General features: G+C 47.7%; 2 protein-coding genes across 5 annotated transcripts in view; both read right to left on the bottom strand.

Moving 5' to 3' along the window:
• Positions 1–2,089, bottom strand: part of LOC8053021 (protein unc-119 homolog B) — a 28,217-nt gene extending 26,128 nt beyond the window's left edge. Inside the window, exon 1 of the mRNA XM_029970329.3 lies at positions 1,607–2,089. Coding sequence (XP_029826189.2) covers positions 1,607–1,802 — 196 coding nt within the window. The 5' untranslated portion in view covers positions 1,803–2,089. The remainder of the gene's footprint in view (positions 1–1,606) is intronic.
• A 1,968-nt stretch (positions 2,090–4,057) lies between these two features.
• Positions 4,058–27,020, bottom strand: part of LOC8053023 (signal peptide peptidase-like 3) — a 42,433-nt gene continuing 19,470 nt past the window's right edge. For 2 of the 4 annotated variants that reach the window (XM_040500867.1, XM_029970363.3), the window contains exons 4-13: positions 23,568–23,687; positions 22,362–22,440; positions 21,530–21,642; positions 17,196–17,302; positions 15,449–15,520; positions 14,549–14,637; positions 13,414–13,459; positions 10,988–11,135; positions 9,111–9,220; positions 4,058–6,405 (exon numbers count right to left, since the gene is read on the bottom strand). In XM_040500867.1, coding sequence (XP_040356801.1) covers positions 6,337–6,405; positions 9,111–9,220; positions 10,988–11,135; positions 13,414–13,459; positions 14,549–14,637; positions 15,449–15,520; positions 17,196–17,302; positions 21,530–21,642; positions 22,362–22,440; positions 23,568–23,687 — 953 coding nt within the window. In that variant the 3' untranslated portion in view covers positions 4,058–6,336. Of the gene's footprint in view, positions 6,406–9,110; positions 9,221–10,987; positions 11,136–13,413; positions 13,460–14,548; positions 14,638–15,448; positions 15,521–17,195; positions 17,303–21,529; positions 21,652–22,361; positions 22,441–23,567; positions 23,688–27,020 lie in introns of all 4 variants that reach the window. The other 2 variants (XM_029970364.3, XM_029970362.3) reach the window with 1 other exon arrangement.

Raw genomic sequence — 27,020 nt, 5'->3', positions numbered from 1 at the left:
ATTCCCATCTGTTGTTATTTATGGGCTTAGTAGTCTCCGATACTAATAAAACAAGTTTTGTGTGGTATATTATGATTCTCGCGATCTCCTTTCTCACATAGTGACGCGTGTACGCACCCATTTCGTCAAGGAAAGAAATTGACCGCAGCAGTCAGGGGGAAACGTATGGGGGTACGAGGTTGCCGCGCCACATTAGTCACCGCGACGGCAAGCCAAGGCGACGACACAAAGTGGGCCATGACCCACATGGGCACTCTCGTCTCGACCCGCTTGGCCAGTCGGCACTGTGCCCCGCTGGCCGACGCTCGCACCGAAAACAATGCCAACCCCACGCGCGGACGCGCGCTTCGCTCAATTAATTATAGTGAGAGCAATTTCGCTAGAAAAAAGCTTCCCCCGCTGCGCTTGTCGCAAAAAAGAAGAAAACAAAAATAATAAATAAGAAGCACGCGTTTGAACGTGAAAGCGAAACGTGCGTCATGCGTGTTGCGCGCAATCGCCGGCGCTATTACACGGCGTTGTGTAAACATCCTGTTCGCTACTTGCACCACTTCGTTATATACGAAGTCGCCTGTATGCCGCTGCTGCGGCACAGGTCGCGTACTGTACGTCAAACAACGCGTTGTCTAAAAGGAAATATAAGCACAATAGCAATTCATTTTAATAATAACGAGAGAAGCGTTTTTATCTAAATGGGGAGGCTATTTCGCTAAAAGAAAATGAGGTCGCCGGCCGCACTGCACGGCCATAAAAGCAGTAGAAATAGGACCGAATAAAATGTGGAAGGAAGAACGACAGTCACAGCGAAACAAATATAAACGATATAAAAGAGGCAGGCGAGAAACGATCCAAAACACGTCAAGTCAAAGGCCTCCCATTTCCGTGTCTCGATACGGGGAACGTTCGTGGAAAGGACGGAAGCATATGTGTGTGATACGATAGCGACTAACGGCATATCCTGAGCGTCTGACGCACGCTTCGTTACCCATTCATTTCTCCGCGTCGTTTTCGCGCTTTTGCTATGTTATCTACACCATTTTCCTTCCCACTCGACCAAGGCCGACGCGCACATTAAACCGGTGAATTGCATCGTTTGGGAAGCGACGAGGTTAGCCGCGCGTGCACTAGAGGTTCATCATATCGGTGTGGACAGCGCAATCGAGATGAGATGTTGTGCAAAGCTCGTGAGCCGAACGTGAGAAGAGATGTTGTACAAAGTTCGTGCGCCGAACGTGAGAACTGCGGACGGCTGCGATTTCACATGCATACCACGAAATCGGAGACATCCGGACGTTAGCGCGGACGCGTGCGCTATTTCCACCACAGCCTTCAAGGCTCACGACACCCAAACACAAAAGGAAAAAGAGCAAAAAAAAAAAAATGCTTCGTGCTCAAGGCGAGAATCCGATATAAGATCAATATGTTCTCGTCAAGAAAGCACGACAAAGAAAAGAGAAACATAAACTAGAGCGGCGGAGCAAAGGCGCTGCAACGACCGGTGCATCACGCAAAGCAGCAAAAAAACAGCTGTTCCCGAGGGACCGGAGGGTGGGAAATAACGGGACACCGATCAGTTTCGGGGGTCGCGATAGATGACGGCACTCACTTTCGGTGATCTTTTGTAGTCTGAGGACGTCGTCGGGCGTTATGGCGTCCTTCTTGGTCAGTTCGTCCTCGTTCACGGGCTCCAAGTCCGCCGGATGGTCCTTGCGGGACTTGGCCTGCCGCAGGAACCCGCCGGAGCGCTTCTTCGAGCTCGGCGGGTTCGACGCCGCCACGTTCGTGTTTTTGACGGCGCTCATGAGTACGGTTCAGAAAAAGAAACACCGTTCTTGCGCACTCTACTGCAAGCAACGGGGATACGGCGTTGACACGACGAGATCGGGGAACGCCGAGCTCGCTCGCTGTAACTCAGATCCAAGCCGACGAAGAGATCAGAGACCTTGCCAACCGCACCTCACGAAAACCAACGTTGCGAAAAACAAAGCCCAGCTGTCATGGCCGTCATGGCGACAGATACAGCGCCTCCAGTGAGCAGTGACGGAAGCAAAACCGAAACTAACAAGAGCAAGCGACGAAAGCGAAAGCGTACTAGGGTGCCTAGATGTCTGTCTGTCTCAGGGTGAAGACATTCATTGTTGCCTGAATATACCAGCGCGTGACGCTCTCGCGCACCCGGTGCGTGACTTGGGCGGTAAAATGGCGTCTATGCATTAGCCAAAGCTACGCGCTCGAGCTGAGTGACACCGGATTGCGCGCACTTCAAAATGCATAAGAAAACGATTGGGCGGAAAAATGGCGGAGTTGGCACCACTCAAGCAAAAGCGCGCGTGTGTATGAAGGCACTCTAAAAGCGTACGCGCGCTCTCAGCCCTCTCGTAGCAGCTGCAAGAAGTGCATGGATCTCGATAATTACATTCATTCATTCATTACATCCTGGAGTCACTGCGGCTCTGCCGCTCTGCCACTGCCTTCACTGAAGCGACTCAAGTGAGCAACCGCACCGCATGCGCGCCACATTACACTCGCCATTGCTGACCTTCTCTTGTCTTACCGAGATACTAAATCACTGAAGCGGCCTTGACTTGCCTTGACGAGCCTCCACGAAGGCCAATGCTGGGGAGGACACAGTCGGATCTAAAATGGCCATAACCTGCCCTGCTGTGGTAACGATGGAGTGATGTGATCAAAATAAAAGGAAACAAAAACTGAAGGAAGAATTAGGGCAAGTCTGCCTGCTTCTTTTGCATGGGTGACGTCAGAACGCCGAGCTCCGATTGGATTCTCAATGAAGGATAGTGGGTAGACCTCGAGGCAGCTTCGTTTACCATCCTTCAATTACAGCCAATCAGAGCTCGGAGTCTTTTTGACGTCGTCTCATCTCCAGTGCACGAAGCAGACGACTTGCTCTCCTCATATCATCCATCAATGGTCTGCCGAAGGTCACCTCAGCTCAATGACTGACTTGCCTCCACAGTCACCGGGCAAACGACGCTCAGGGAGAGGTTTTTTGCAACGTTCGGAAGATCATGTCATTCCCACCACGCTTATACTACCATCACATAATCACCATCATTAGACGGCTGTTGTCTTTCTGTGAAGCTGCTGCTCACCAGAGCAAATAAAGATTGCTACTCTCAATATTACTATTATTACACTGCCTCGACCCGTGTCCGTTTTCATTACACCAGAGTGCAATGCTTTTCGCATAAAATCTTAACACCCTAAAGCATATTCCATGTACATCGGACAGAATAACTGGAAGAGTATTAACAAGTTTCCGATTCACTGCAAGCGCAGGTCCATCCGTCCATCCCATTCGTCCAAGAACCTCGAATCCCCCCTTTGTCTCATATCCGTTTCATTTTCAAGCTAACTAAACAGCTATGGTTCAAACTGCGTAAAGCTAGATACATTTTTTTTTTTTACTTATAGGTCAAGGCATTGCAAGGCAATGTTCACCTGCTAGGCACCAAGTTCAAGGATATGCACAGCAAAACCACAGGGCACCAGGGAGAAAATAAGACCCCGCTTTTCGGCCCGCATTAACACCTGCATCACAGAAAGCTCAACATCCATGTAAATGTTACGCTGGAGGCGGGGTAGAATACGAAAGTTAGAAAACTTGTTACCCGGATCCAAACGCGGAATAAAGAAACAATCTTTTTTTTCGCCAACTGCCACTTGGGTCTAATATTCGTTAAACCGAGATTTTTTACAGGTAATGTTAGGCATAAGCGGAAGTCTGATCGTAGAAAAGTTTGTTTTCCCAGTTTATCTTTTGATCTAGTTAATGGCATGTTCTCCAAGTTTCCCATTCTAACACCATAACCGGAGTCACATTCACGCAGAATTTCAGCTTTCTACAATGCTTAGTTCGTACATATGGGCCACAAAACCGGGTATTGTTTTCCCTCGAACCCATTGCGTCCTCATTAAACGAACGAAGTTTGCGCCCACTTACCGTCAATGTCGACCTTCGCCGAGGAACACAAATCTCCGCGCCGAGCTCAAATGCCCACTCACCCATCTCTAGTGCGAATAATAAGCAAAGCCATTCCTTTATAAGGCTTTATTACAAAACCAGACAGACAAAAAGTCTAAAACAACAGCCACTCGAATGTCCACACGCACTATGTGCCTGGCGTTTAGGAAACAGCTGGGTGCCTGTTCATCTAACACCTGCTCAGACTCGCCAAAAGCGCCCCAAACTTAACTCCTTCCTCGCAGCCATTCCTCTCGGGATACACACACCAACAAGCAGGCACTGCGCAACAGACACACTAGGATTCACGATATAAAACCTTGCACGTAATCGCTCAGACGATTCCACCAGTCAGCTGCCGTCTCGAAGCAGACCGCAGAGCCGAGCGGCGGCAGACCCACGGCAACACCACACTGGAAGCCAGGCGCGCTTTCCTCGCGTATATATTTATATATCTATCATCTAGTATGAAATATGTCTCTGTGACCTCGTTTTCATGAACGATGGGTACGGTTACTCGTCGATTCGTCGTCGGAGAAGGGAATGCAATTAATAAATAATCGGCACGCTACGACAGTACGGCTGCCGCAGAAGCCCACGGTGTCTCCGGCGGCGCTTATCCCCGATCCCGGGAAGACGTCGGCAGAGAGACGGCGTGCGAGCTGCCGCCAGGAAACCGCCCGGCAAAGAGAACGGAGTGCCCCGCAGGGTCGAGAGCGCACCACGCGGGAGTGTCCAAGCACAAAGCGAGAGGGGACTAGTGAGGAAGAGGCTCGAGAAGAGAAACGAGACGAGGAGGGTGGCACGTCGCGGTCCGCAGGATGTGCGCAATTTGCAGAGTGTGCGTGCAGAAAAACAATGGCGGGTGCTTAACCCCTGAACTCTTTTTAGTTTTGAGGAGCTTATGATCCTCGGCTGCTTAGCCCTTCCCTCGAAAATCACATCTGTTGCCTTCAAAGTCAAGTTTCTAGCCACAAACAGAATGAGAGCAAAATTTTAAGAAAAATATTCCCCGATGCCCTTCATTTGCGTAGCCACAATTTTTTTTTTCCGGGGGGGGGGGGGGGGGGAGTCAATGTGGCGGGGGTGTCCATGACTCGGGGTGTGGAGGGTGGGATGGGGGGGGGGTCAAAATGCATGTGTATATTATAGGGTCGGCTAGTTCGTTCAAAACGGTTGAGTGCATAAACCGGGGAAAGCAGACAAGCCATCCTGACCGGTTTAGGGATGGCTCCACACATACGAGCTAGGCTCATCCCAAACGGTTAAGGAGTAAACAGCTCAAGAGGTCCGACGGCGCGAAAGATAAAGGACTGTGGCGCTGTGAAAGGGTTGGTCGGCGCCGACAATATGCCAGCCGACGCTTTGTTCCGTGTCGCTTGTCCATCGAGATTGTTACGCCGCTGTCGTTTCCGCGCACGGCGGTCTTCCTGTCCGACTGGGCTAGGTGCAGCGCGCGACGTCCCCCATGAGGAAAGCCCACGCATGCCACGTACGGCACAACCTTGAATCGCGAGTCGAGTACCAGTCGCCTTTTCCGGCTCGTCAAGGAGGCTGGCAGACACGGAACGGTTTGGACCAAGCGGCGTTGGATGTGCCTGCAAGGTAATCGAGAAATGCAAAGGTGCACAAAGAAAAACACCTACGCCGCCCCTCGATCGCAGACTTGCGCGCGTTCGGCGAGCCTTAGTCGACACGCATTGTTAGTATGAATCTCTCTCTTTTAAAATTGCCTCTTTCGGGAAGGTCAGTCCCAAGGGTCCAAAGTCGTTTGGTTTGCAACCAGCCCCAGCGAGGAGCATCCAATTTTACGCAGCATCCCTATCATCTCTCGCTACGCACTACGATTCGGAGCCCCAAACCCATTTGTTCGGCTCAAGCTTCTGTCGGATGAACGTCTCGGGGATGTGAACCGTACGACCAAGATCCCCAATTAAAACGTAACGGTGAAAAAAAAACAAAAAAAAACGGGAAACTGCACATCGGTACTCTCGTACACAACTAAATTTGTATTCGCGAAGGTTGTCCGTTCGACGCAGACTCCGGAACAGCTCGGAAACCGCGCAAGGGCAGGACGAAAGGGGCGACCGGAGCAACCGCATAAATAAGGACGCGCAGGGGGAGATGAGGGGAAGTAAAAAGCACGCACGACGCGGGACAGCCGGCACCGTGGGCACGCGGGTGACTATGTACACGGCGACGCAGATGGTGGACGTCGGGCTGGGGTCGGGTGCAGCTGGGGCCAGAGTTTCCGTCCGCCGAGTCGAGAACACGCACAATGAGGGTAAGCACGTCCCGGAGCGAAGACTCGCACGACGATGGGTGACCGGCGTCCCGGGGCCCGGCGCTCGTCAGACGTCCAGGTGCTTCGAAGGGGGAGGGGTGATGAAGGGCTCGCTCCACATGCGCCTCAGGTCGCCCTGCGCGCAAGACGAGAGGCATCATGGACACGACCGTGTGCCTTCATTTAACTATCTTTTAGCAGAGGACGCACTGGCACCGTCTATTGGGGGGCCGTGGAACATTCTGCATTTCCGTACATTTCCCATGTTTCTCCCGAGTTTTTCCTTCTTGGCTAGTAAAACTTTCGCAACGTCATAAACAGCCGTTTTTGTTAGGTAGTACATACGTTTGATGTCTCAAATACTACCGCTAAACCTCCGCTCTAGTAAAATGCAGTTTCAGGGTGAATGCATTTATGGCGCTAGCGTGCCAGTCTGTTCCCTTGTCATTAAGAGATTGCAAGAACTCGGTCCTAAGCAAATGCTAGTGTGCGAACGGGCGTGTAGCGGACGAGCACAACGAGATGTTTGACCAGCCACAGGTCTCACAGCACCTTTTCTGGCACCACCGTGGCCGCTTCCCCGACCGCTGAGCTCAGCTTTATGCCTCCCTCGAGACGGCGATAAAAAGGTTACGCGAGCCGCCAGAAAACACGTCGTCACGGTCCTCGAGGTCGGTTGTAGAAGTGTCCCGGCAAAAAAGACGGGCGGACCAATGCTTTGCCGGCATCCCAACTCATGTCCGTCAGAGTTTCCGTCGGCCGGCCGGCTGCGGAGCGATCTACGGCAGAATAACCGCCCACCCTGTCCTCTTTCGCCGCCGTGCCATTGCCGGGATTGCGGCGAACCACGGCATTTCGCCGTTTGGTCATCGCCGGAACCTGCCAGCCAAAGTACGAATGCGGTAAACGCATTCTTACTTTAGGACCTGCGATGTCTTACGACAAGAGAACACGCTGGACCATCTATGAGGTGGCCCTAGAACTGCGTTTCACTAGAGCGAAGCTTTTGCGGTTTAGAGAGGTCAAATTTACGCCTCATCTACGATGCCCCCAAAATATGAAAAAACGCGATGGCTAAATATACCCCGCTTGCTCCCAAGCCATGCAAGTGTGCATGCGTGGCCAGGTCGGCAGCATGTCTGGCTTGCAACCTAAAGTCTGTGGGTTCAATTACACTCCGCCTAAAATTCTTCGGCGGAATTGTCTCAAAGAAAAATTCTTTAAGTAATTCATTTGCCTTAAAAAAAATTCTTAGAATTTTTTCATTAAAAATTGACGACCAGTTTGCGCTTTCCACTTTTTCCCCGCTTCCTCCTCCCCCTTCTACCCTGTCCACCGTTGCCTGCTTCATCCTCCCCCACAGTGAGGAGGTTCTCCTGCCTAGCAGAATTTCGAGCCTGATCGTTGGTCATTAAGGCAAATAAATGACTTATTGACCAATCAGGATTTTTCCATCCCACCGACACCTACACAGACGCCAGCTTTTCTGCGACAAGAGCTCCCTAAAGCTATACAGTGTAGACCACATATAACGTATGTCGCGGGAGTCGCGAAAATCCGCACTATAAGCGGTACCGCGTTATAACCAAAACATCAATTTTTCAGGCCAAAATACATGCCATGAGACAACTTACCTTTGTAAAAGAATTTATTTTATGTTAGATGAAAAATAAAGCTTAGTTTGAGGAAAGTCTTTATTTCACCAGACTAGTACAGTTATGTCTCAAGTGTGTCACACATTTTGAAAGAAATTAGCGGCTTTTGCCTGGCGCAGCCTTTTAACGGCGTCGCGGGTTGCGGACGGACGTTGCGAGCGTTCAGGATTGCTAACCCTAATCACTTTTCTCCGGAGATGAAAACGCGTGAAAATTCGCATCCTTCATACGGTACGCGCCAGTAATACCTTGAACTTTAGCACATGCATGAAATGCGCCAAATAAGAAATCCGGGCGATGTTTGAGGTCACAAATGCTTAGAAATCACCACTGTAGTCGAAGTAAACAAACACGACGACACGGGCGTTTCTGCCGTCTTGAGAGCGCCGCCACGACATCGCTGCACGAGTAGGTGGATCTTCCCTTCAAGTACGTGCTGGGTTATCATAGCGACACACAACGAAAATTCACAGAACGATGAGATGAACTCCGTCTACGACGACGATCACAACCGACACCATGTTTGCGGAGAAGCAGCCGGCCCGCGACCGGTACGAACGCGCGCGAAGTCGCGAACACTTCTCCTCGATCTGCGATTGGTCTGTCGGTGCGGTTGTTTGTTTCTTTGTTTCCAACGCAGCGGAGGGACGCACGCACGTGAACGACACGTGCGTGCGTCCCTCTGTCGCTACGGCGACTGAAGCCTCTCTCTTCGCTTCGCCCCACTTCTTCGAGCAACATCCTCGCCCCGCGCCGTCAGCGCCGTTATCTAGTGTCGCACAGGGAAGCGTGCCCGCTGCTCCGGTCGTCGGCGCGGTCGACGGGCTGTGCCAAAAACCGCACTATAGCCGGTATTTCCCTTCGCGCGCCTGCATTTTAAGCGGTATGTAAATACATGGAGTTCTATGGGAGGCGAACCGGTGGTTTAAAAAAACCGCGTTATACCCGGTCCTGCACTATAAGCGGTTACGTTGTAAGTGGTCTATACTGTATCACTTTAATATGTCGAAACCGAGTGTTCCACAGCTACCCAACTTCGTCGTAGAAGATGTTCAAGAGGTTGTAAGCTGTTGCGAGTGTGTGAATCGGCCTTTAGCTCCATTTCCTACAGTGCAACGTCTGCATTGGGATCCCAGTTGCAGGCACCGTGCTCTCCCGTTCTGCACGAGAGGGGGTCCCCACTGACCTTGAGGTATGCCATGGTGAGCAGGGGAAGCAGAGTAAAGGGCACCAGGTAGAGGAGGGCTGGCTGGGCAGCCTTGAACACCTCGGAGGACACCGTGGCAGTCAGCAGGCCTGCACACATCACGGAGTACCGTCTCTCTTACGCGCTACTCCATCTCCACTCAAACAAAGTCCCGAAAGAGGGTAACTACGTGTTATTTCCACGCACGCACGAGCACGACGAAACGAGTGTTCTCCGGGAACATCCCAGCAGCAGCACTACTCTCGTCAACCATGGTCCGAGAGAGGCAGAGTGAGGGTAAAACAAGTTCTAACCCCCCCCCCCCCCAAAAAAAAGACCGCATCTCCACGTGGCGAATGATGTTGATTGGGGCGAAGCTCTGGTGGTGCTGATGATACTGATTTTATTGTTCATAGGTAGTGCTGATGGTGCTGATTTGTTTTTATTGCTCATACGTAGTGCTGAGTTCCGGGTTGCGTTTCGAGCCAGTGGTTCTTCTAGCGGATCACCTTGGATCCGCTAGAAGCCGTGGGAATGCATCTCCACCGCTTAAAGGGGAACTCCGGCGACTTTTTGAGCAACCCCAACTAACTATATTTTTGAAATCGCTGTCCTTTTTTCTTTTTAATATGTTATTTTGTATCGCGAAATTCAGAATAGTTATTGTGAAATCGGCAAATGAAAATGACGCCAAAACGAAGATTCGAATATACCCGCGCTTTTCATTGCCGTGACGTCAAGAATGTGCCGGCTTGCGGTTCGAGCGGGCAGTCTAAAAATGAACTATGCCGAGCATTTGTATCGTGCTGCTGCCCGGGAGCTGGAGCGACTTTCCAAAGCATTCATTTGACACCATAAAACTGCTTGTAATCAGTTGAAAACAAAGTCTGCAGCCCAAAGAGTGAACCCCTGCACACTCATGACGTCACTTTTTCAATGTTGCCAGTAGAGTTTTTCACTTTGTAAAACACGATGAGGACCAAAATTGTAAATTCTGTAACTTCGCGAAAAAATGTTATTTTGTCCAAATATTTGGGTTACTAGTTCAGCGATGTTTGTTGGTGTTTTTAGCAAGTTTCTAGGCAAATCGGGGACTATGAAGAAAACGGCGGAGTACCCCTTTGTCAACAGCCCATGTCAGAAAGAGAATGTGTGGTATGGAACGTGGTTATATAGGCATTTGAGCATTTGACCGCAGCGCCCTCTCGTCTATAAACATTGAGCCAATGCATGCAAAGTTTAACGCAATTATATATGCATTTGACCACAGCGCCCTCTCCTGTATAGACGTTGTGCGGCTACATGCAATGTTGGAGTGTAGCGTAGTGGTTAAGACGTCCTGAGTTCGAACCCCCGTGCGGGCGTACGTTTTTGTTTTTTCTAAAGTGGGCCGATCCCGGAGGCAGCGCAATCGATGTGAGCACGGACACCGGACAAGGCTAGACCCTAAGGAGCTTCGCCCCTAAAAGGAACTGCCTAAGGGATGAGAACTCTTTTGGTCGGCATCACTTTGGCATTTCTGTTCTATTGTGTACAAACACGGCCAGCTTTAGAAAGACGTAACAAAGATAAAGACTGAAACGCGAGACAGCTGAACACGGACACGAGGCACTGACCAACAGCTCCAGTGATTTCAAATACCCACCAGGAAAGCAAACTAAGAACCAGAAAGACATATGCGAGGTATGTAATGCAATAAGACAAGTCGGCGCTATGCTGTCCCACCGCACAAAGCACCCCAAGTGCCACGTGCTGGAGTGCACTCCTTGTTGGAAGAAGTTCCCCTCGCCTCACATTCTCAAAATGTTTGTGGTTCCTTCGAGCACTCGTCGCACGTCCCCTTCCAACTTTTGCCGTCTACAGTGGCCCCCACCTACCGAGGAAGTATCCGATGAGGGAGCAGTGGAAGTAGGAGATCTTGTTGAGGTGGTTGGGCGGCGGCAGGCCCGTCTCCGCCGAACTCAGCTGGGCCTTCTTGTAGGCGTCGTAGCGCAGCACAAAGCACAGCAGCAGCCCCGGCATCACCTGCGCACACGCACATTCCCCAGAAAGCAGGCTCTCATGTTTCTCGAGCTTAAGAAAAAATTTTGTCTCCTTGTGGAATAGCATGTGGGACGCCAGTCGAGAGCAGCAAAGTGTGTTTTTCACGCCACAGAAACAAATGATGTGATGCCAGTGCATTGCACCCTGTCCCGGTTGTTGTCTTCCTTCGGAACTCAATGTTATCCAAATCAAATGCCATTAAAAGCCACCTCCTGAGAGTTTTAAGGAAAAAGCGGGGCTCAAAAAAGCGGGGCTCCTCTATGGCAGCAGATGCCACTCATCTCCGTATACATTTGCAGCCTCTGCTGGCCACCGGTCTTTCATTGAGGCTATTTGGATATGTAGCTGCCAGGGGACAATCAAATTTTGAATTGGACACCGCCGAGTTCTGAAATTTTGCCAGATTATCCCGACCATTGGCACTACACTCGGTTTGTTTTTGCAGAGTGAAAAACACGGTTAATTCTGGATACTATGTGTGAATTCTTTTGCAGTCAAGATCAGGAATGAGAGATGGCAGATAAGAATGTCACCTTCAAAGGAAGGCAAAGGGTTTTATGCACATAAACGCCATGTACCAACTCGACAAACAAATGCTAAAAACCAGTTAATACACCCACTGTAAAATTATAGAGTAGAAAACGATCGGTACATCCAGTCTTTTAGTCTCAAACATTCATTAAAAGGGCCGTGCAACGATATTGGGTATTAGTGCTTCTCACTTTACACAAGCTTATTGACCCCTAGTGGGAACCAAGAATACTTGAACACAACACCACCAACCAACAAGCGTCTTGGTCGCCGTGGAAGTTCGCAAACTTGACGACGAAGTTGCGGGGACAACACCAACAATGCAATCCCCGTTGTGACGATATTTAAATGCGACTCGTACAGCGGAGACGAGACCCGCGTGGGCGCTCGATTTGGGTGTGTGACAATGCCTCGACATGCATTCGGGTAGTGGTCTGTGACCAGTCGCAGACACAATGGGAATAGTTGAACCTGAACAATTCGTCCAACTCTGTGCATGCCCGGTGCTTTGACAACCCCAGCGTGTGGCTATGTTAAACATTGGCGGCATTTAAAGGGGCCGTGAAACGTTTTGTAGCTTAAAATATTTTCTCCAGTAACGCTGGTAAATATAAGAGAATTAAACGGGGCCAGGTATATGATTTCGATAGAAAGGAAACACCCCAAAGACAATTCAGTGTGGTTGTGTTCCGGGTCAACGAGGAAAAATAAAGTAGGGTAGAAAATGTCTTCGCCTAAAAATGGATTTTTTTTCTTTCTTTTTTAACCCTTTGCGGTCAGATACTCTGACCAACTTAATGGTCATTCCGGTCAGGAACTATTTTGTACGCATGGGCCCTGAAAAAGTAAAATTATTTCGGCGTACAAAGGTAATGTCTCACACTGAATGTAAGGACAGGAAAGCCTGGGAGATTGTTTGTGTACAAACTCCGAAACAATGTTTGTGGTGGAGCGGCTCCATGGCCGCTGTCTTGCGCAGTCTTTTCATATTCATCACTACTTTCACTCAAGTCACAGAAATCGCCTCTCCATCATCTGATGGAGGTATATAGTCGTCCTCTTCACTGAAATCGTCGTCACTTTCAGTTACATCACGCAGAGAGTTACATGAAACGAGCATGGCTGGAACGTGGCTATAACCATCGTGCCAGTGAAGTTGAAATTTGCGCGCTCCTCCGTTGCACAAAAAAAAACATACAACATAAGACGTCTTTTTTTCTTTATGACTAGTTCTGCCGTCTATGAGAAGAAACTCAAACCCTTTCAGGAGTGATGTGATTGAAGTGTTTTCCAAGAGATGGCGCCACCAATCCAGCAAAAAGATCGAAGGGGCATGTTTAAAAGGACGCGAAAGTGTGAGTCGGGAGACGCCCGACTCCTTACCGGAAGCGCGTTTCTTCAATGTCCGGCCTGGCCCGACACATGACCACAAAGGATTAAGGACATTTGTGTTTGGGGTTTTGGTTTTCACCGATTCAAAGAAAATCGCCTCGGGAGTTAATTTTGTATTTATTTTTATCTTTCTATTTATCAGTCTTTATTGGTATATACCGAAAATACGAAAGCCTCATGATAATTTTAAGTAGTTATAGTAGAACAATATCATAGTTGATTCAGACTCCTAAATAATTTGTGCTGCAAGTTTAACTGGTATCTACAAGAAACCGGCAGCTGCAAGAGGGAATTCAGGAGGATGTCCGAGAGGCGCTGGCCACTTGGCTCCACTCACAATGTCTCCTAGTCCCAGCATGGAGAAGTGGCCGCTGTTGTGAACACTGCACAAGGGGCAAAAAGAGAACCCCACCTGACAAAGTTGCCCAACACAAACATTCAGACAAAGTTCACCTTTAAACAGCACTTAACTAGACAAATTCCTCGTGCGCAATTCAGGCACTGGATATTTAAAACATAGTTTATGTGTGAAAATGGTGGATTTTGAGCTGTAAGCGAATAGTGGTTTTTGGACTAATATTTTAGAATTGTTTCTCCGAGCCTTTCGCTGCTGCACCATGTTTAAACAAAAACCCAGCTGAAAACGGGAGGGTCGTCCCCAAGATTCCATTTGTACACTTCTAAGCTCAGTTAATTTTAATATAACTACACTTATAAACTGTGACATGTAAACAACTAATTTGTCACAGCTATCAGGGGATTTCTAAATCTGCTCATTATACGTAAATATTCTTACTTCAATTTCAAACGTGACAAAAACAAAAAAAAACCACATACTCTTGCATACTTGTGGCGGATTAGCCCCATCGAGTAAGCTTCTCACTGAGCACCTGTGCACTGCGGGGAAGCGACACCCAGGGAGCTCGCGAGCTTCACGGGTATCGCTTCTCCGCAGTTCAAAGGTGCTCAGTGAGAAGCTTACTCGACGGGGCTAATCCGCCGCGATCAACTATTAGAAATCACCATTTAAAAATTTTTCGCGTGACACTTAACATTTAACAGGCCTACCTGAGAGTTTGACCAACCTTTGCCTATCTGCTGGTGTCATTCTATTTCCACACCTTTCTTCGTGCATTCCCTTACCACCACCATCTTTCACCAAAGTGTTTTATTATTCGGCACCGAGCTCATAGCGTTTCTAGTTTCTGCATAATTATTTATGCTTTCTGTTCTTTCCCTCTACTCTAACTCTTGTGGAGCTGCAGGCATATCCATGATAAATGTGTTCCAGATCACATCGAGAATAACTTGCACATTGATGGAAAAGCGCCGCAGCACTCCAGGTAAGGACATATACTTGGCGACTCTATTAGCGCAAACGAGTCATTGCCAGTTAACAGTTGACCTCAAGGACTTTTAAGCAGAATGCAATAACAGACGCAGGTGAGCAAGTACTACTGAGAAAAGCGTACCTGGGAAAGACGAGCTTTCCGGGCAGCGACAGCTTGGGTGCCTCCCTGACCATGCTGCCAAGGTGCAGCTTCTTGGCCACTAGCCCCACCTGAAATGACAACCCCCGTCGCTTTTAACCTTGCAAGCAACCAACGTCCCAACCGGGGCTGCTCAAACGACAGCCTTCTGGCCCAGACTGAAAGCAACAGCGTTGCAGCATGTCGCACAATGTCCGCCAGCTGCATCATACTTGCGAGGTCGGGCAAACCTAGCCTTCGACGTACCACGTGGACACCGGTACGACAGCTAAAACTACGAGTTGCAGTAATTTCTTATGCGGGAGTTTAGAAAGCGGAAAGTTAGCCTGCCCTACAATGTATCCGCCGTAGACGATAAATTTAGCCGGTTCAGCTCGACGGTGTACCTGGGAATTTTTAATGCGCATCGCGCGCAACGGCACATTGGTACGATGCTCATCTAAACCGAAAAGGGCGTCAGATCCGGGATTCCCGGTTTCTGAGGAGCAATCTTTTGCTCCGTATGCTCCGAGCCGCATTGTATGCTCGTCGCATTACAAATGCAAACGCTTGTTCATTTTGCCGCATTTAAATACACCTATGAGAAAGCTGCAAGCTTTTGCGTGCACCGTAATGAAGCTGCAAAAGATACTAGTTTTCATCCGGTTGCTACCTCGATGCAAAAAGGCACACGAAACATGAAATGCGTAACTCTGAACTAGCCCGTTTCTCACGCTCTCCCAGTACATGATCGATTTTAGCATCAAACATGCATGCAAGCAAAATGCTGTCCCGGTCTCAATGTAAACCTGAGAAAACTTCAAGACACTTTATATATATTATGGCAACGAGTCGCGCACATCGTATACGCGCGACAATGCTTCACACTGAAAAGGGACTCACAGGATTGTCGGCAGGTCGGGTAGCCACTTTAACCATCACATTGGCATTGAAGATGTACGACGAGAAGAATACCTGCGGAAGATAATCGGCACAAAGTCACACGTCCGTCCCACCCCGACGTACGTGGCTCGACCCCAACAAACTTTACCAGCAGAGTCATTTGCAAGAGGACTGCTTTGAAAGATCCTTTATCGTCACTTCCTTTAAGGCGGTCTGCACTTCCATAAAAAGGCGGAATTTCTGTAAGCAGCCAAAAAACGTTTCGAGCAAGTTAATGCGGCATCTATCTGGAGCATACGTGGTTCGGGTGCCGAGAAATTGATGTTGCAAAACGTAACTGAACCCTGCTGAGTGAATTTCATGATTAGAACGTAATACGAGCCCCTTAGGTTCTAACCCAAAGAAATCTTTTCAATCCCTCAATTCGACTAAACAGTCAGTAGACCTAGTACTGTACCCATGGCACACTACGCGATAGCGGAAGTGAAAGGAAACTTTGAGTTATCCAACAGATGCCCACAGTTGCCAGAGCTAATAGATCTTTTCCTGAATCGAAGCGCCCCTGGTGGCACGGTGGTGCGAAATGAATTCTGGGTACCAGTGGGCCACTTAGTTTTGGTTTCAGTTTCAGATTCTGTGATGATCATAGTGTCTTGAGAGAACACGCCGCTTGCGTCTTCATGGCTGCGACTTCCTATAAGTGTACAACACTGTAGGCGTTACCGAGAGATATCAACAAAAGCACTTGGCCCTTTTTGTGTGGTTCCCTATGTACTGGATTTTGGGAAAAGGTAGGCACATGTTGAACGATGGATTGCAACGTCCCTGCCGGTGCCCCTGAGTGCAAACACGTTTGCATGCACGTGAAGAAAAGTTATGCAGGCTTGGAAGTTTACGCGCTTGGCTGCAGGTGTACAGACAGCGGCTGTCTGATCGAAACCGAAACTATGGCACTCCACTCCGTGGCCAACTGGTTCCCGGCGTGCAACATGCACAGTGTTGCATGGAGGGATTTTTGAAAATAGCCTATTGCGACAGATGCGTCGCGTCTCCTCTCTCTTAGTCTCTGGTTCTCGGCAGAGGCTTTGGTTTCAGCCTAGTTGCTGTATTCCGTGAAAAAAATATATGTCCGAAAAAAAAAAATGATGAAAAAACATCACATTTTTTTTTAAGTTGCACTTTCACCTTATTTAATTTCTTCTTCCCAGTTAGGGCATTACATAAGGGTCTTCAGAGTATCTCTGACAAAGGTGGGCCCCCTTTCCCGTGCCATTATTCTGTACCTGCTCAGCTAGTCATTTTTCTTCAAACCTCTAAATTGTGCAGCCTTTGCAGTAAAGGCGAAGGAAACGCCAGTCGAAAAGAAAAAGGGCGAGCACTAGGAAGGCTGGGGAGGAGAGAAACCTCCTTTGCTGCCTAGATAAGCTGGTGTTGTCCCTTTCTCCCCTCGCCCTCCATTGCCCTCCCCTCCCTTCTCTCTTTTGCACTACATTTTGTGCCTAGAATATTCAAATTATAGTTCTCAACACATATTTAGCGTCCACTAAAAAGAAGAGTTCCAGGAAATCCAGAACGTTTGTTCCAAAGTCCCGCGACTTGTAAACAATCCGCAGAGAATGGGCCGGAAGTTGGCAGCTGCTTTGTGGCAGCTGCCACAATACGTCCCCTTTACGTGAGCCTTCTCCTAACGTCTGCCCCGACGAGAGAGATTGCGGTAGGGCGGCGCATGGCCAGGGGTGGCGCTCACCCAGAAGACGTCGTAGATGAGGAGGCCCGTGAGCAGCAGTGTGGACACCTTGAGGCTGGGGAGCCTCACAAAGGCGATGAATGCCACGCACAGGCCCATGCCCATGGCTGCAGCAACAACCACCGGAAACGGCAACAGACATCTCAGCATGCCGCATCCAAACACCCACCGGCCACACTTCACACATTCAAAAGGCAAACGCCGTGTGGAAGATGCGCGACTGCACGATGACGAGCAACCGTAGGCACGAGGGACATTAGTCGGCGTGTCCTGCGAGGCATTACCCGACGACACGCGACTGAATCTCAAATGCAAATTGTAATAAGGCTGGCTCACGCATTTGCGTTCAACCATGATCGTTCGTGCTACGACAACTGTCTACGCGCTATCTACGAGGAATGGTCTCTATAACATTGTCAGAATTATTCCAAGCTCACGGTAAAGAAGGATGCTTAAAATGTGTGAAGATCGGAATTGTTCCAGGACTACTCTGCGGACGGCGCCAGCCTGTTATCCCGTCGTAGGCTGTCGCAAGCGGTCATAGAGCAGTTCATTACGGACGAATGCAAATGCCAGCCCACAAACTTACGGCTTCACAATATAAATCTCTCGCTTCGGCGCACGGGGTAATCCAGTCAATCCGGATTATTTCCTTAGTTACAGCCTCAAACGAACGTTGCTCGCAAATAACGTGAAGAACCTGCATAAAATGTAGAAACAAAGCAAGCATTACGTAACGGCGGTGTGTTGCTTCCCAAGTCCGTCCCCCCTTCCCCCCAAATGTTGCCCTCATTACGAAAACAAAAGAATCCAACTTACTACTGTAAAGGTGCTCAGACAGCGGGAAATTAGTTTGCCCCAAAATGCCATGATGTGGCATTTTGGGAACAATTGGGCCTCTGCAGTATACGTGACTGCCAATTTATGACTTTAATGTGTGTCGCATAGTCGCGTTACTACATCGGCGCCTACCAGTACAATACCCCATTTCCATTTAATACTGGCAGACGTAGGCCACAAACTCACAATGTCCCAGTACCAGGAGCGAGCTTTTACTACTCCGTGTTCTGCCAAGCTGCAGTGTGCTACGGCATTGGTTAGATTGTGCACACACTGCTAATGCCACAAAACTGACACACAAACACAAAATCCTGATGATTCAGAAACTATGCGCATGCTCGTCAATGTTTGCGTGTCGTCCACAGCTCACCCGCACCTTGCCGTCGGTCTCTGTGCAGACGTAATGGTTACCGCTAGCTCATACAAAAAGTTTTCCGGTGTTTTCTTATTCGGCCATAACTGGCAACGTAACTCGGTGATGTGCACCCAACAATGTGAAGTGTGTGTCCGGTGGTGTGTGTTCACGTGAAAAGAGTTAGCTTTGTGCAGCTTACCGTTAGTCTGTAAATGAGAAAGCAGACAAGTATTGTAAATAAGCAAATGATGAGCAAGATACAGGCACTTGAGAAAGCGTCCAATAGCAAACCTGAGACAGTCGCAATAGCGAGAGCGTTAACAGTACTGCAAAGTCACTAACAGCAAAAAAAATATGAAGCGACAATCGCACATAGTATGCTATATCGCACCTTTTCATACTCATTGCAGTATTAAAAAGCCAGCAGTTAATTAAGCCAAATAGAAAACTTAATGCTAGAAGCTATACCAAACAAGCAAAAGCATTTTTAGAGACATACCACTCACTCTGTGAACTATTCATCTCACAAAGATACCCAGAAAGTAACAGCCAAAAAATTGCAAAATCATCTGCCATGAAACTGGCTCCCATTTACCTTAATTAAGGGGAACAATACCCAAAAAAGTGAACGCTTGAACCACATGTCTGATTGAAATTACATTTACATGGCTCGTTTCTGTTGATATTGAGAACATTTCTGACTCAGCCTGGGGAAAGTACAAAAAATTGCAAATATTCAAAAATGAGTGGGCATATCTGCGTAGGAAAACTACAGTTGCGAAATTACTTATAAATTTGTCGTTTTCATGCGTCTATTACTTTAGAACAGTTCAACCCACAGTAAAGACGTGCAGCAATACGGAGGGAATGCCGGTTACTGCTTTTGGGCAATTCGTACTGGCGATTAAGAGTGTAGGCCCTACGTCTTGACATACTCTCTTTTCGTTTCTGACATTAAGACCCCTGGCAAAGATCTGGCAAAGATCCTGCTACAGCTGCAGTCGAGCGCACCCGCAATTCAGCTGGTGAGACAACGGCGCCACACCCCCCAAGAGGCGCGCCTCTGCAGTTGCTCCGAAGCAACACTCAGGGTATCGAAACGTCTCCTACCCGCCGTCCGGCACCGCTGCAACGGGCATTCGTCCGCTTGCGTCGTGTAACAATTACTTAGGAGCCAGAGGCTCGTGCCCGTCACTGCCACTTAGTTGCCCGAAGCCCCACTGACGGCTCAGGGCAACAAAGTTCCGAAGTGCGGCTTTCCGAGTTTGGGATACGGCGTTGGCAGATCGCAAAATCCGGATTGCTCAGTTGCAACCCGTTTTAGCAAAGCACGACGAAAATGGCAACAATGATCCCACGCAAAAACCCAGGGATGAAGACGGGAGTGGGACGCAGCAAATCGTAAGCGCCGACATCATCGGTCTCGAGAGAACGAACGAGAAAAAGAAAGACGGAAGACCAGAAAGAGAAAGCAGACAAAAGGTTAGTCACACTCGTTTGCTGCAACGTGTTTGAGACGTTCAGTTGCCTGTCAACTTTAGCAGGGGTGGAACGGCTGTGCCATTTGCGCCATTTTGCGCCAGACACATTTGTCTGTGCCATCCTGCGCCATGTTGCGGAAACCGCGCCACAGCCAATACCTCGCGCCATTATGCGCCAAATCGAAAAATGTGCGCCAAAAAAATGTATTTTGTTTTAGTTTCAGTTTTTATTGACTCGATTGGCAACAATGAGCGCATTTAGCTTTGTCGGCCTTGCAATCCTTTGTTCTGTTTATTCTCCTTGTATATCCCGAGTTGGAAGCGCGCGAAAAAACTCGGGGGTCGGATTCCAAGCGCTACACAACCTGCGACTGGATTGTTATCCTTCAACCATAAGCGGTTAAGCAAGTCGGCCGAGGTGAGGTCGAGTCGTTAAGCGTCAGATTGCCTCAGGCTCTGGGGCCCGGGATCTGGACGTCAGCCAGTTGAAAACAAATAAGCAAAAGATTCCTTTTAGTACTTCATCGTTAGAAGTTGGAACCGCATTCTCGCAAGATAAATCGTGATTTGATAGAACTGAAACATGTAATAAACCTGTACATAGAAGTTTCATTCACATGTATTCTCTAGCAGTTAACATACAGCTGAGGAGGCATCCAGCACTTGGATGTACCGGCTTCTGCCTTTTGGCTGCCTCAGGCTCTCGGCTGTATGGAAGCAAAGCCAATACACTCCTTTGAACCTTTGTCCGACCCGAAACCTTGCCGGCCAACAGCTCTCACGCGAGCGGTAGATCTGCTCGGCGTTTGTTAACCTTGCTCCTGCTTATCGCTTCCAGTACGAAAACTCCGTTAATCGTAGTCTGCTGCTTCGATATTCAGTTGCAAAATAGGAAAAACTTGAAATTTGTTGCCCTATTCTACCGTGCAACTGCAAGTCCGACGCATGTCATGTGGTTCGCACATATAATTACCATGACGAGCACGTGTGGGTTGTGCGATAAGCAGTGCTAGTTTGTATTTTGAGCAGCTGAAAGCCACTCAGAAAATATCAAGAGCACTATCTTCAGAAACATATGGTACTTGCTTTTTTATTCTCATTAAGGCTCACAAAGTTTCAAGTTTTCGAATCTGTTACACTGTTATCCCATCTACCTAGGTCCCAACCAGTCACGTTAATCTGTACTGCTAAGCACAATTGAAATTGCTCCCGTGCTTGTCTAAGACACAAGCTGAAGTGCACTGAAAACTGATCTGAGCTGCTCCTAGCCTGCTCCAGAATGTAGCTTTAGCTGCTCCCATCCTGCTCCAAAACGGCTGTTTCAGCTGCTCCCGTGGCTGCTCCAAAGTGCATTTCATCAGTTCCCCCCCTGCTTTAGGTTTTCTTGGTGGACTGCAAAGCGGGAGCATTTTCTTGACAAGCGAAGCCAAAAAAAAGACTGGACACGGACCTTGCGAGTGATACGTTGCTGCTTCTTTGCGTTTATTAAATGATCGCCAGCAATCTGGGCCCACTGGGATTACAGGTGTCTGCTCCTACGACCCGCCGTTCCACCAAAACGCTAGAAAAAATGGTAGTCTCTAGATTTACTACGGGAACGGTATGGCAACAACACGGCTGAAGTCCTCCGCAGAGCATCGAGGGGCAGCCCCACTCACCGTCCATGAGGAGCCAGTGTCCCGTGAGCACCCAGACGCACACGATGGCCAGCGAGAGGGAGAAGGAGACCAGCTCGGCGGCTGTGAACCGGCCGCACGTCCCAAACGAGATTCTGCACCACCCGCACAAACAAAGCGCCACCCAGGCCGGTCAACACAGCGTGCCACGGGAGTCCCAAACCACACCGCCAGCCGCTCGAGTGCCGTTGCACGGAAGAAGCACTTCAGGGCCGCACGGAAAGGCCAGATTGTTCGGCGCTTCTGCCAAACAATTCTCCTTTTGGATAATAGCAAATATTGAATATAATATATTGATATATTGAATATTGATATAATAGCAAATATTGAATATAGTAGCAAATATAAAATAATTTGGGATAATAGCAAATATTGATCACCTTATCCCCCAAAGAAATAGCTTGTCTAATTCCTCATCGGGAAAACTTGTCCCTGCGTCCCTTCAAATGATTGCTTCTGGCACAATCAAAACTCGCGGGCAGTTTTGCCGGGCAGTCCCATCACCATGGAGGTAGGAATCAGAGGAGGCGACATACCGACTCGAGCCAGCCAAACGAGAAATTACCGAGTGAAGCCGGAAGTGCAGGTCGGAGTCGGTAGAAACGACCCCAAGGGTGACCAAAACGACTGTTGGCACCAAATCAGCTCTCCTTTTTGTCCAATAGCGTCTTTTAATTTTGGTCATTGTTGGGGGGCGTGTCCCTCCAAAACTAAAGTCTCCCCCCGGCTTCACCTCTGGTGCCGTCATGTCGCCCCCAAAGCTTCCTACCTCCAGGCCGTCGCCCACTGCCAGCGGTAAAGATGAAGCACCCACTTGTTCCCGTTGGTGCAGGGCCTGATGAGGTACTGGCACATGGGCAGAAGCAGGAAGGCCAAGGCGATGGTGGCGATTACTGAACAGAGAGGACGTGCACAGAAAACGCAATGAGAGCAGCACGGAAGGGCACTCCTTAACCTTCACTGATATCAAAACTCAAAATATAGACAAGTTTGATGCAACTTCACAGCAGTGACACTTGGCCAAAGTTTCTCCCGCAAATTGCGGGCACATGACAAGCGCCTGTGTCGCTTTAAGCTTGAGCGCAGAAGCTACGGCAGTGAGCTGCGTGCTTTGAATGGGCCTGCCGAGCTGACTCGCTGAAGCAGTACAACAGCTCAGATTCCCTCGCACTTACGGTGAAAAAGAAAATTACTTTCTGCATCGGTCGAATGCCCACAGTTTTAACGTGGCCTCGTACATGTCTGTCAGCAATGAGTTGTTGCATAAAGGCCCATTTACACACATGTGCTTGACTACAACCGACTGAGAAAAGACCGGTTTTTAAGCCCCTTGCGACAGCTTACGGCCGGCTGCGCAGCAATGCGTGGTCGTAAGCTGTCACAAGGTGCTTAAAAACCAGTCTTGTCTCGGTAGGTCCTAGTCAAGCACGAGTGTGTGAACGGGCTTTAAGACGTTAGTCGGCAAACTGCAACGGACATCTGCTCCTTGGAACTGCCGCACGGCATCCACCAAACCCAAAACCAGAATCGGAAATTTCATTTACATTAATATAGATAATAATAGGCTTTTTTTTCCTAAGTAGCTACCATGAATCTAAACAAGTACCGTTCCCGAAAGGGCAAGGCATGAGCTTCAAAAATACTCCATTTCACCATTTAGACTGCAGAGGGCACTACATGCCATCAAAGCCAATCTAATGCCACAAGAACGTTGTGCGATTGTCGGGAAGGGTGCAGCGACAACACGGCACGGAGTCACGTAGTACGTTCAGAGTGACAAATTGGCCGAGACAACTTGTGGCATTCGCTGCGGTTTATTCAAAGGTGAGCTGGGGCCCTATGCTACACAGCAGGACCAGGCGGGACCAAGGGATCGAAACAAAGCTGTCTGCTGCGATTCGTCAGCGGCGTGGCGCTGACGAACCGCAGCAGACAGCGCTGTCCTGGTCCCTCGGTTCCACTTGATCCCACCATGTAGCATAGGGCCCTTAGAGTATATAGAGAAACAGGGCATCCTCACTTGCGGTGCAGATGGCGAAGAGCATCTGCATGGAGTCGAAGAAGAAGAACATGACGAGGAGCGAGATGGACGCCCCCAGGGGCAGGCACAAGGCCTGCACCGTGTCTAGAGTCTGCACGTCTGCAAAGGTGATGGGGAGGGTGCCACCAGTCAGCCCCAAATTCATCAGCAACAGCGACCACAATCCAAGGAGCTGTTATTATGAATGCTGGAGGTTCAATTGGCACTAGTGTCTACGCGACTTTTGGGATGCAGATGAAGCAGATAACACCTAGTCCACCTTTACAGTACTCCTGTGCATTCCTACGGGAAAAAAAGAGTGCATTTTGTCTCTACACTGGAGATAACAGAGATCATCTTTGTTATTTGGATTGTAGCGACTAGTATGTACCTTTATTGACATTGTAAAAGTGTAACTGCTCCAGCTATAGGTAGTATTTTTCTTCATCAGTGAAAGATGTTAACCTTCCCTATATTTCAAACCCAAACCTGTGTTCCACAGCAGGCGTGTAAAGACAAGCAACGAATCTAAGCAAAGTAATGATTAAAAGATATATAGAGTGTGTTCAAGGTGCGCCAGCATTCCAATGACGCTAATATTTTGCTAATATGCCAGCCCTAGTTGTCACTATATGAAAATAACCTCGTCGTACAAAATTACGAGCGATTAAAGACACCCAAAACGTAAAGAATTAAGTAATGTGGGTTATGGAAGATGTTTCTTTTTATCACTTTTTGTGCTGGGCAGCTTCTATTCGGTGCCTGTTTCCTGGCTTCTCCTCGTATTCAAAGATCTTGAGAGTACACGAAATGTACTGAATGGAAGAACAAGCATCTTTGCACATATGCATGAGCAGAGAGAATAAAGCAAAACATATCTATTGCAAATCAGACTATAATTATTTGGCCTTGAGTTTATTTTGATTGTTTATGTGCACAGCGAGGTACTGATCCAGTGCTACTGCACAGTTCTTGCTGTCTCTCTTGATTTTTCTGACGCCCTTTCCTAGTTTGGAACGTAAATCTCCATGGAAAGAAGTACAGATGCCATGTTCACGCTGTGTCCAACAGTGCACATAAAGGCGTGTATGAAGCTATTTTAGCAACGTGTATTATGCCACAATTTATAAAAAATACTGAACCTGTCTAATATTTTTGTCTACATGACTGATATGTTCCAAGCTATTTAGTATGCAAAAATTATTCGTAAAACTTAAGTCTTATAATGAAGCGCTGAAAAAAAAAATAATGCACCCGCTTTCCCCCATAAGAATGCATTACTGGAAGACAATTTTCGACTGGTTGCTGTCTGCTTCAACTTGAAATTGCACACTTTTGCCAGCTGAACCTCTAGCGCGCATTATAATAACTCTACGCCACAATCCCTTCATAATTAGCACCTCGACTGAAAGGCCAGAAATAGTGGCACAATGACCAAGGTCAGAGCCACCACAAATGAAAGCAAGCCCGGAAATATATTAATCTCTAATCAGAGGTGAAAAAAAGCAGGCATGTGCAAATACAAGCACGAATGATGATCGCTGGTTGTCGGCACATTGCTGGCTAATATACACTCTTGCGTAATCGCGGAAAGTTAGTCCCGTTGAGTGTGCTTCTCACCGAGCACCTACGCACTGCGGGGAAGCAACACTTCAAAGAGTATGGATATTGCAGTTCATATTGAAGCAAATATTGAGTTGCACATAATAAGAAACAACTATTTAAAAATTCTAATTTTTGCACCACACCAGTAAAAACCCAAGTGGGCCCGGGATCGATATCCCAAAACAAACACACGACAAGGGCAGTAGGGAATCCGGAGCCCAACCACCTATAGAATGCTAGGACCCAACATAATTTTTGCTTCATCACCTGAACGGCTGTAAGCCATGCAACCACTGCACATGAAAACTGCAGCATTACATGATAGACACTATGAACCATTCATACGCCATGTGTTTTGACCATGCCTGGGACGACTGCCTTCCAGAATCCATTGCTACTCCGACTGACCACGGTTATTTAAAAAAGAAACGGCACCCGGACTGTTTGAGTCTGTTTTGCGGCCTTCATAATCCTTCGTCTAATCCCAATCCCTGCCTGAAATGGCTTCGAGGCATGGATAATACAAATAAACAAATGCAGTGCTTCAGACCTCCCAGGCATAAGCATGTGGTTATCAAAAGGGCCTACAGAAAGAACACTGCTCATCTATGGTAAGAGACAGCTACATTTTGCCGAAATAAAAAATGAAATTAGAAGCAAAAGGTCAATCAACCTTTCATCTTGTTAAACTAAAAAAAGCGGCTTAAGTTTTTTCGGTTTATTTTCAATAACAAGGTTGAATTACACTAGTAAATACATTTTTATATATATATATATATATATATATATATATATATATATATATATATATATATAATTTTTTTTTTTTTTTTAATTTGAAACGACACACATTTATGTTTGGAGGAATTTAATTTACAGGCAGGAAAATAAACAAATAGAACAGAGAGCACAGAACACAACATTTGTTTATTCTTTTGTGCATAAGTTAAACCTTACCAACACGCTGTTTTTAACAATTCCATCGTGTTTGGAGGAACATGCCAGTTTTCACAAAAATTTGAATTCCTGAAAGTTTGAACCAATGTCTGGGTAGGTGTCTCAAATTAACAATCAAGAAGGCTGACCAGAGATTTCCAGCAAACACAACAAAAATCAAAGTATCCACTAAAACATGCGCATACTGAATTCCTGCTTCTTTGGACGAACCCAATGCTGGAATTTCTTCTCTTCGAAATTTCAAAGATAAAAACGAGCCATACATATACGAAAAAAACAATTTTGGTGATAGAAACTCCAGGTTTTTAAAAGCTTCGAGCTTGTCAACTCTTTGATTATTGGGATTAAACACAATGGAAACTTAATTTTCAGTTAATAATGCTCTTTTCTTTTTATAATTATTTCATTCACTCGAAATGCAGTTGTCTAAACTAAAACGGTTAAAAATTGAGGTCTTTGCACCAACAAAACCATGTTATCCTACTTCTAATGAGAACTGAAGAAGGGGGCTTTGCTTATTACAGTCATACATCTAAACATCTCGAAAAAATGCAGCTGTAAAAAGTTTTCAACTATTGCTTGTGAAAAAATGTTGCTCAAAGCTTCTCTAGACATAAACGTTTAATTAAGAAAAATGAAGCACCACATCATGCCTCTCAGTGTTCCTATCCCAACTAAAAAATGAAAAAGTACAGACCTCAAACTCTATAAGTATAGACTTGTAGCATTTGAACTGGGCATGACCATTTATACTAGGCAGAAAATCAGTCAAGTGAAATGGAACAAGCTAGTTGGTTCCATCTTTCAAAATAACAAGATTTTGAGAGGAAAGCTGGCGCGAGTGGCTCCCTTTTTCATCGCAGTCGGCGTTCTCAACAAATTCTGACGAAG

This window comes from Ixodes scapularis, unplaced genomic scaffold (assembly GCF_016920785.2).
Source record: "Ixodes scapularis isolate PalLabHiFi unplaced genomic scaffold, ASM1692078v2 PGA_scaffold1__304_contigs__length_218370807, whole genome shotgun sequence".
NCBI lineage: Eukaryota > Metazoa > Arthropoda > Arachnida > Ixodida > Ixodidae > Ixodes > Ixodes scapularis.
This window is presented reverse-complemented; position numbering and strand designations above follow the sequence as displayed.